General features: G+C 39.1%; 1 protein-coding gene across 7 annotated transcripts in view; it reads right to left on the bottom strand.

Annotated features, from left to right (window-relative positions):
- Positions 1 to 1,006: 1,006 nt before the first annotated feature.
- The window catches only part of Cdadc1 (cytidine and dCMP deaminase domain containing 1), a 40,156-nt gene continuing 30,371 nt past the window's right edge, over positions 1,007 to 10,791 (bottom strand). The window contains exons 10-13 of one of the 7 annotated variants that reach the window (XR_782774.3): positions 7,513 to 7,694; positions 3,530 to 3,660; positions 2,351 to 2,393; positions 1,276 to 1,352 (exon numbers count right to left, since the gene is read on the bottom strand). Coding sequence is in view for 2 of the 7 variants with exons in the window: in XM_010636984.3 (XP_010635286.1) it covers positions 7,597 to 7,694 (98 nt within the window). In the remaining 5 variants the exon portion in view is untranslated. Of the gene's footprint in view, positions 2,394 to 3,529; positions 3,661 to 6,364; positions 7,695 to 7,820; positions 7,982 to 10,791 lie in introns of those variants that run through there. The other 6 variants (XR_782772.3, XR_782775.3, XR_782776.3 and 3 more) reach the window with 6 other exon arrangements.

A 10,791-nucleotide genomic window follows, 5' to 3' on the forward strand; every position in this document is an offset into this window, starting at 1 on the left:
TCGAAGCCAGCCTGCGCTACATAATGAGTCCAGGGCCAGACTGAACCACAAAGTGAGATTCTGTCTCAAAAAACCAAAAGGGGGAGGAGGGAGAAAGCCAATGTGATCTGTGATTCAATTGGAACAGAACGAACTCACTGATCATATTATTAGGTGACATGAGTCTGAAAGGGATAACTAACTTGTGGCTATAACTGGGGGTGAAAACTGTCCCAGTGTAAAACTGGGCAACTATGGGTTAACTGTGTAACTATTCTTCCTGAGAAAGATATATTGTAACTGTAGTCACTGTAACTATAATGCAAACTCATCAGAGCAAGGCAATCTCAGAAAGCCCTGCCAAACCTCCTGCTCCCCCTTCTTTGCCCCTCTGCTTATGTAATTATGTTTAGATTGATGGCTGTTACCCCTCCCATAGAAACAATAAAGGTGTAAAAATGAGAGTAAACTTATATTTGATGCTTTCAAGGCAATTTGAATGCCCTGAAGCCGCTGGCAATAAAGCTGATTTTGCTCCTACTCTGTGGTCCGTGGTCGGTCTGGAGACCCCACAAGTGGTTGGTCACGCTTCATAACAAGATAGAGGAGGAGAGCCACGGGGTGCAGTGGTGGCCTAAAGTGGAGTCCCGTGCCTGCGGCTGAAGGACAAGGTACAACTAAACATCCTGGTTAGGGGTGTGGCTTAGGGGTAGAGTGCTTGCCTAGCGGGGAAGCCATGGTTTCACTACCCAGCACCAAAACAAAAACTAAACAAAACCAAGTCTGCAAGTAGTAGCCTGGTGCTCTGACAGGGTCCTGGTGACAAGAATGGGCCACGTCACCTCTATCCTGAACTTCTGTGGGGCCTTCCTGTCTGTGGTCCAGTTATTGCTTCTCCTCCTCCAATGCCGGTCCTTCCTTCCTTAAAATGGTCGCCCCCCCACCTACCCCTCCACCTCCCATGCTGACAAACTGAAAATGAAGTGAAACATGAGGTCACTAAAAATGCTAACAGAGGCTTTCAACTAACAAAGGGAAAGGAGCACAGCGGATTAAGGGTTTCTATTTTGAAAGTTGGAGAGATGCACCACTATCCGTCAGTATTCACTAGAGAAACAGATATAACACAAGATATACAAATATACAAGAATTTACAAGATTAGTTTACAGTGGCCACCCAGAGTCGGATGAGGAAGAGTGCAGAGGTCTGTCTGCACGCTGGAGACCAAAGGGTGCAGTTGAAGGTCTGGAGTTCGCTGCAGTGTCCTGTGCAAGTCTGTGTCAGGAGGCCAATGGGTCTGTGAAGGAAGGCTGGAGAGCGCACCCGAAGCTGGGAGATGACGTCCAAGGTGAAGGCAAAGACTGGAGCTCCCCTGAGGAAAAAGAAGCAGATCCATCCCACTTCATTTCCCCGTACACCATCCAGGCAACAAGCCACCTTAGGGTGGGTCTTCCATACCCTAGGGTGTGGGACTGTTGAGCCACTTTAGTTGAACTTCTTACTCAAATTGACACAATCAATAAAACACAATCATTAACCAAATGCTGAGTAACACATCCTCTGAAACTTGAAACCAATGATTTTTTTCCTCACGAGTCTGTGGATTGATCACTGGACCCCTAATCTAGGCTGGCCTGGCTGGGGGTGGCTCTGTGCTGGTGTTTGGTGGTGGCAGAAACACAACTGAATCATCCTTGAGGCTTGATGTCAGAACTGGATCAAGACATTTCTGCCTTATTCTGTGGAATTCAAAGTCAAGGTGGAGAAGTGCACTCTTACTCTTGGAGGACCTTGCAAAGCCATTTGGTGAAGGATGTAACTACAGAAAAGTGAAAAATTAGGGCCATTAACATTCTTGTCTCACAGTAGACAAGCAGAGTTGTAGATGGAAAGAAAAAAATGCAGAGACACTGGGACAAAGTTAATGAATTGTGTAAACAGTGAATTTGGAGAAGAATGTTCATTTCCTGGCGCTGCAATGACTACAGGTGAAGTTTTGGGTAAGACATGTAACCTGACACTCCATCTTCTTGTCTGTAAAAGAGGTGATAATCCCCATTTCATGCTGTGAAAGTTAAATGTAAAAGTGATGTGACAAGTGTTTGCCCATAACACAGAAACCTTTGGTCAATGTCACAGTAAATTTTAGAGGGGTGGGAATTGGTCACATACTGAAGGCCATTCATGTAGTACAGGATGAGACACAAAGAGGTCTGTGTTAGATTCCAGGGATCAATGATGGAAATGTGGGGGACGAGATGGGGTGGCAGTCATTCTATAAAGATAACATTTTAATGAGGACACTTCCAGTGTGGCTTTATGAGGTGGAATTTCTTCATCCCTGGGGTATTAAAGCTGAGTCTGCCTCACCTATTGGGTTTAGAGGATATCTGATGAGGAGATGCTCCAAGTACTGCAAACAATAACAATAACAAAAATGTAATGTCAAATGCATAATTTAATTTAGGAACTAGTCTATAAAAACATACTATGTTCAATGAATTACTTTTAAGTAGCCTCAGATTTCAAAGGACTTTAGAACTCATCTGTTTGGCACACAGTTTTTACAGATCTGGAGACAGATTGAGTTCAGAAAGGTGAAAGGATTTCTTCAGTAACTGATGGTCTTCTTAGTTCTTCTTAATTTCCAATGTCTTCTCACTGTTTTTCTCTGACAATGTTACACACTAAAAATACTAGTTCAAAATGTTACAAGAGTCTAAATCAAGCTGCATCAATTTTTTTTCTTTTCTTTTCTTTTTTGGTACTGGGGATCGAACTTGGGACCTTGAACTTGCAAGGCAGGGGGTGGCACCACTAAGTTAAATCCCCGGACCTAGCATTAATATTTTAAAAAATCATTTTCAGTTTTAAAAAATATTGTTGCAGTGCTGAGATCAAATCTAGGTTGTCACACATATTAGGTAAGTGCTCTATCACTGAGCTACATCTGTAGCCCTTTCTATTTTATTTTTAAAATTTTGAGTCAGGGTCTTACTAAGTTGCCCAGGCTATCCTTAAACTTCCAATTCACCTGCCTCAGCCTCTGGAACAGCTGGCATGTGCCATCATGCCAGGATAAACCTGATTTTTAAAAGACTTTTAAAAGATGATACAGTGAAACCTGTCATCCTCACATTTTGATACCTGATCATTAAAAAGTTATTGGTGCCACAGTTATACTCAGTAAGATGGTCCTAAGTCTATTTTTTTTAGAGTATTTTTTACTCATAATGGCTTTCAACTGGGGCAGTTTTAATTGTTCCACTCAGAATCTTCTTAGGTGGCAAAGCAGACTGCCCCAGCTCAAGTGAAGACATTTCCTATCCCAGCCTCTGCAGCATGCCCAGTGCACCTGACTGAGGGAGTGTTCAGGCACAGAGTCAGAAATGCCTCAAAACCTCCGACCCAATAAACTTCCCCTACCAACCAGAACTAGGCTGCCCCATGTTAGACCAACTGGTTATCTTTGCCTCCTATGAAAGTTATCACAGAATATTATCATGAGAGAGAAATTTGAGAGACAAAATGTAATGAAGTAGAACAAACTGGCTCAAAAGAGTCTCCTAGGAGGAGGCATAACGGCGGCTCTCTCAGGAATGGTCTTCCTGGGTCTAGGGCTGGGCTGTGATCTGTGGCCCTGCAGTGAGCATGGATGTCCTTTCAGAAATCCAGATGTCCTTGGGAGAAAATGCAGAAAGGTATAGAATAAGGCTCCATCTCAGATCTCAAAATTGGGGACTAAATTACATAATCATATTGTCATTTAGTCCAAATGGTAACATACATTAATTCTGCATATTAGGTTCATAAGTATTTCTTACAACTATTTGTACCTTTTTATGTCTGCAATCTTTGTAATTTTATTTACCTACTTATTTGGTTTTGTTTTTTGGTACCAGGGGTTGAACTCAGGACCTTGTGCTTGCCAGGCAGACGCAGTACCACTAAGCTAAACCCCCAGCCCACTTATTTGTTTTTTGGAGACAGAGTCTCACTGTGTAGTTCAGGCTGGCCTTGAATTCACTATGTAGCTCAGGCTGGCCTCAAACTCACTATGATTCTCCTGCCTCAGCCTCCCGTGTGCTAGGATTATAGATGTTACCCATTATCCCTGACAATTTTTGTATTTTCAAATGACATCAAAAAGACCACAAGACTTCAGGAATGCTACACGTGAAATGAAAATCCTAACTAATGCTTATTTAGTTCTAAAACACAGCAATAACTATCATAGTTCAATGCCAGGTGGCCACTGTTAGCAATTGAAGGGCTCTTAAAAACTGGTGTTCACAGGGGTCAGGGGAAAAAATGAGAACCAAGACCTGTCATGTAAAGGTACAAGATCTGAATGATGAATGTAACTGTACTGTATACCTAAAATGTACCAATAAACTCAATGAGGGAAAAAAACCCCTGGTGTTCAATTCTACTTGCTCTAAAATGTGTCAAAAGCAGATGGCTATGGCTGATCCTAAGGCAGAACTCTTTATGTATAAAAAGCAGAATCTTTCTGAGTGAATGGTATATTCTCAAACTCAGTATGTTGAGGAAGAAAAACACAGTCAGATTAACAAAAAAAAATGTATCAGCAGTAATACAACAAAAACATACAAATCCATGCTCACTCAGCATGACACACATGGAATAAACCAGGCTACCCTACCTTGGAAATTAAGGAAGGCACTGTGTTTTTTGTTTAAATGAACATGTTAATTTCTCCAGCTAAGGGATGAAGCCTTTTGACTAGGAATTTGCAGATCTCAGTCCACACTGCTACACATAGCTTCTTCAAGCCCAGCTGAGCTCTGGGCTCTGGGCTCTACAGCTATTGTGTGCTGCCCAGCCATTGTCCCACCTGCAGGGTGGCCATCCGTTTCCAAAGCTTTCTCAGTTCACGGCATTCCTGCTGTTCGCTTGGCAAACCCTGACATCTCTTCAGGACCCACCTTAGCATTCTGGCTTCTACAAGGACCTTTCCATGAATTCCCAGAGTGCTCATAGTCCTCTTGCACCACCACTGTTTCTACAATACCATAAGACTTGAAGATTACCAGAATCCCTCAAAGGCCTGTGAAAACCCAGCTTGCTGGATGGACCCAGAGGTTCTAATTCAGTAAATTTGGGGTAGGTCCCAAGAAGGTGAAAGACTAACAATTGCCATTCTGATGCTGATGCTGCAGAGCCAGGGACTGTGCTCAGGATCATTTCTCTTTATTATTATGCTTGTATCCCCCACTGGACCAAATATCTTGAAGTCAGAGGACATTTCTTACATAGCTCAACCCCAGGGTCTAGCTGGTTTCTAGCAATCAATCAATGAATCAACAAATATATACTGAGTGCTTATTATGTTCCAGGCCCTGGAATTAGGTGGTACCTCAGCTCATGAATTTGATTCAGGTTGTAAACCTAGTAGCACAAGAACCGAATAAAATTCAACGGTTGGGTTCAATGTTGACCCTATGGGGAGATTTGATTTGGTTCTCATCTGGTTCAGTTTAGGACCAGGATTGTGGAGAGGATTGAGTTTGTGAACCAGAGCACCACTGTAGACAGTAAATGAGTATTTTGTATAGATTGCACTGTATATATAAAATCTCCATGCCTTCACAGAATTTATCTTCTGGTGTTACACAGTAAATTTATTGAACAAGTTGTACAGAATAAAAATGGCACTAATATGACCATTTTAATAATGCTATGGAAATATCAACCTTCCATTTCCTAATCGTAGTTTTCCCAAATGTATGCTTTTCCCTTCTTCTATCTCAATACCCAATGTATAAATCCACAAATCTGGTAGTATATATTAGGCTTTGGAACCTTACAAAATATTTGCTGATTTATAATATATTTGGTATAGATGAAATATTAGTAAAAAATACTAATTCAAGAACTTAAGCATGCATAAATAAAGCAATTTGGGAAATAAGCAATCTTAGAAGGTTTTTGTTAATTAAAAAAGTATATTTTAATGGGTGGTTTCCAAATTAACACTAATTATCTCAAAGGTACTTTTCCTGCACATACCACACCACCTATTCCATGCCCTACATCTGTGTAAATGTTTATGGCAGTTCTCAACTGTGTGGTATATGATAACTTTGAAATCCCAGTGGACAGGCAGTGTAGGCTGCTGTGCAAGCCAGGACATCTGGTTGACATTTGGATTGTCCTCTATGTAACTCTGAAAAACTGGTAGCAGGCCTCTTGAGGCTATGGATGTTGTGAAAAGGGGACCAAAAAAAAAAAAAAAAAAAAAAAAAAAAAAAAAAAAAAAAAAAAAAAAAAAAAAAAAAAAAAAAAAAAAAAAAAAAAAAAAAAAAAAAAAAAAAAAAAAAAAAAAAAAAAAAAAAAAAAAAAAAAAAAAAAAAAAAAAAAAAAAAAAAAAAAAAAAAAGAAATAGCAAACAACTACCTCCACACAGCTAGGGGGCCTATTTCTCATGACACACCATTCCCCAGGTCTGTGGGCCTTCCTCCATAACCCTGGGAAAGCACAGAACACATGTTCATCTTTGGACTAATTTTCTGAAAGTTTATCAGCAAATCAAAATGAGAGAAATTGCAAAGAGCAATTTGGAATGGATCTGTTTATTTGGAACACTTTCAGTATTTTTTGGTACTGGGAACCTAACTCGGGACCTTGTGCTTATAAGGCAGGTGGTGGCACCATTGAGCTAAAACCCCAGCCCAAAATGTCTTCTTTTTTAAGGTCAAAGCCATGTTAATAATAGGGAAGGGAAAATTATATGAGAGGAAGATTAATGAAATTCTAAAAATGTTGGTTTCAATATTCCACACTCAAATATTTCTTCTGTTGACATCATGACCAACTTTGAAGGTCACTGTTAGTGATCTTATGTATCAGTGATATCAAACAGCAAAACTGCCTCACAATAATACTCTCTTCCTATCATTACCAAAAGTCAGTGACATATCTGGGCCCAGTCCAACAAACCATTGTGAATCTTTATACTGAAATATTTAAGATACATTAACATTTTTGTGATGCTGGGACTCAAATCCAGGACCTTGCACATACCAGGCAAACATTCTACTGATTTACATTCCCAGCCCAAGAAATTAACATTTGAAAAAATATACTCTTAAAATGGAGACCAGGTCTACCAATTTTATGAGTCAGTCCTAATTAAGTGAATTCTGACTACTAGAAAAATTTGGATAAAAATGTGACCTTTTGCTTAGCTATATATGGACTCTTAAAAGATGATCAGATTGTCATTTGTTTCCTGGAGCAGCTTATTGTCACTCTTGTAACCCAAAGGAATCAACATTTTTCAAAAGATGTATAATTCCATCTTCAGGTGTGACTTCCAGTGAACCAGTGCCTTTTAAACTTCTTGTATAAACTCAAAATAATAGAAATATGTCTGTTGGTAAGTAGATTGGTTTCCTTCAATTATTGCTACCTCATTTGGTATAATAAAGGGGTACACTGCCATATTCTGGAAAAAAACATAAATAAATCTAAAATTAAAATATTCTCAATAACATATCCTAAAACACCTTTCAGTGATTCACAAAATCTTTCCTTATTTTCTGAGGTCACGAGGCTGTATTGAAGAAGTGCAGTAACAGTTTCCAGGGCTGTCACTGCAGCATGGACAGGCCCTCTGCATGCTTTTCCAGGCGCAGCTTCTTGCTGCGGTGCTGCTCTTCATTCACAGGAGTGGTTCTCAACACACCATCTAGCATGCAAGAATAACCTCATGTCAGGAAGTGTCACTTCTAGCACAAGGGGCTTGTTTCAGCCATAAAGGTTGGAAAGGCAAAATAATGCTTAAGTAAAGAAAGGAACATTCATTTTATTTTACCTTCAAATTCTCAACCATTTTAGTATTCCATGCTCAAATATTTCTTCAATCAGTACTGATTCTAGATAACGCACAAGTAATACGGTATCTGATGACCTTCACTCAACAGTGTATGGCAAATAATTCATACAGCATTTTGAGGGGTGGGAGTCATTATTAGGCTGGAAGAAACAAAACACACATACTTATCCTCCACAAAGGAAGGAACTGCCTATGGGGTAGGGAGTATGAGCTTCTCACCTTCACATTCTTCTGTGGAAGGAAAATGGCCTAATCTGCCTGCGCAGGGTGGGACAAGAGCCTGACTTTAACCTCTTTATTTTACTTTTTGCTTTTAATAGCTTTATAAGTACAACAAACCATATGTGTTTAAAGTAAACTCAACAAGGGCTGGGGATTTAGCTCAGTGGCGCTGAGCCTGCCTCACAAGTGTAAGGTCCTGAGTTCGATCCCTGGTACAGGAAAAAAAAGTAAACTCAACATATTTAAAGTGAACAATCCGATGAATTTGAGATGAACTACCACCTGGTGAACTACCATCATAGTCAAGGCAATGAAAATGTCTTAACACCTCCAAGTTCCTTCCTGCCGTTTACTGTCAATCTCTGGAAGGATTTGCCTGCTAGCCACACCAGTGTTTCTGCTCTATTCTTTCTCTGACCCAAGGACACCTGGGTCAGGCTCAGGTTTACCTGCCAGAGTGAATCTGGAAGGCCTCTATCTTTCCCAATTGTCTCTCTATATAATATTTGAAATATTTTATAAAGAAGTAATATACAGATGGGAGTTCCAAAGCCTAATATCAAAATAAACACTTAAAAACATACTCAGATGGGCATGGTGTCACACACCTGTAACTCTAGCATTCTGGAACATGAGGCACGAAGATCTCAAATTTGAGGCTAGCCTTGGCTACTTAGGGAGACCTTAACTCAAAAAGAAAAAAAGAAAGAAAAAGAAACAAACAAAAAAACAAATTAAAAAATGAACCTTACTCCCCCAGATTCATCCCTTTAAAGAATGTAACTATAGTTTATTTACTGCTATGTAGTAGTTTACTGTGGAAATACACTATATTTTTAGATAAACATTTGTGTCATTTCCAGTTTTTGCTTTTAAGAATAACATTTCAATCAATTTTTGTTTCTCTCTCTTACATAAAATGCAAGGATTATCTAGGATATATACTTAGAAGCTGAAGTGCTGGGTTATAGGTATATACCTATGCATGTTCAATTTCACAAAGTAATGTCAATTTATTTTTCAAAGTGGTTTTAAAATTTTCAGTCCCACCAGCAACATAAACATTTCTAATGAGCCACTTCCTCACTAGCACCCTTACTGGCAAACTTAACTGTGTAAATATAATGGGTATAGAACTCTGCTTCAATATGACATTAATTTGTATTTCACTACAACTACTGTGATTTTCTTTTCATGTATTTATCGCACACTTGTATTTTGGTTGTTGTGAAATAGCAGTAACTACCATTCTTTATTAATTTTTTTCTTATAAATCTGTAGAATTCCATTACATGTTCTGGTAATTAATTCATTGTTATATTGGAAAATCTACTCTTTCAGTGGATGACTGGTCTTTTCACTTTCCTTATTATGTTTTTTGGTGAAGACAAGTCCTTAACTGGAATGTATTCTAGTTTCTCATCTTTGCTTTTATAGCCAGTATTATTTGTGTTCTGTATAACTTATTCTACTACAGATCATAAAGATATTCTGTATCTACTTCCAAAACTTGAAAATTTTTACCTTTTCCTCTTATCTTTAATTCATGAGGGACTAATATTTTAGTATGATGAGAGTTCAGAATTCATTATCACTTTTTCTACATGGTTAACCCATTTCCAGGATTATATTTTAGTCTACTTTTACCCCGTGAAGTGCATGGCCCTCTCTGTAAAGATGCTAACTCATAATTGATGGGTCAGTGTACCACATTAAGGAGTCATATCAAAACACTAACAATGTGCCCATTAATAAACAGTTGCTGGGCCGGGGATTTAGCTCAGTGGTTCGGTGGACTGCCTTGCAAGCGTAAGGACCTGAGTTCAATCCCTGGTACCCCCCAAAACAAACAAACAAACAAACAAAAACAAAAAACAGTTGCTTAACTTACCCATTGATTTTTTAACAACTATATTTTTTATTTCTACTAATTTTATCAGATCCCTTTCAAAACTGCCCAGTCATTTTTAAACAATAGCTTGTTTCTTGCTCATTTTTAAAGTGGTATCTTAGCATTATCTACAATCTACTTGATAACTCCTGAATAGGAAGTCCTTAGAGTCTAACTATACTATTTGTTGTTTGTTCACTCTCAGGCAGGTGGTATATTTTCTCCCACTCTGTCCAATTTTCAATTACTAATTCATATCTTCTGACACTGGATAGGCCTCAACTGAGTCACTTTCCTTCTGAGAGAATCTAACCTGTTTCTGCCTGGAGGTGTGCCTTCATGGGAGCCTTGTACCTTCCTTTAGGGACCCCCAGCTTATGTTAGGAATCTCAGGCCCAGATCAGCACCTCAAAACAGACTCCATACTTATGTTCAAAATCCCAACTTACATGGACATTTGTTCCATGTTTGCTCTGGCTTTTGTGCTTGCTTACAGTTGCCATTCAGATGCTATAATGTTCTTCTTATCTCATTTTTGGGATGGGGTATGAGTGAGTACTTGGATATTTCCCTGGTTTTCTTGAAAGTGCAGTGATTTTTTTTTTTTTTTTTAAAGACCAGGGATTGAACTCAGGACCTTGTGCTTGTGGGGCAGGGGGGGGCACCACTGAGCTAAATCCCTAGCCTAAATTTTTTTTTATAGTTACTGATGTTTGGGTTCAGATCTGCTCAACTGTTTTAGGTTTATGCTATATTTTCTTTTTTGTGTGTGTTTTTTTGTTTTTGTTTTTTGAGACAGGGTCTCACTATGTAGTTGAGACTGACCTAGAACTCACT

This window comes from Fukomys damarensis, unplaced genomic scaffold, assembly GCF_012274545.1.
Source record: "Fukomys damarensis isolate Sample0158 unplaced genomic scaffold, DMR_v1.0_HiC HiC_scaffold_38, whole genome shotgun sequence".
In the NCBI taxonomy this organism is placed as follows: domain Eukaryota; kingdom Metazoa; phylum Chordata; class Mammalia; order Rodentia; family Bathyergidae; genus Fukomys; species Fukomys damarensis.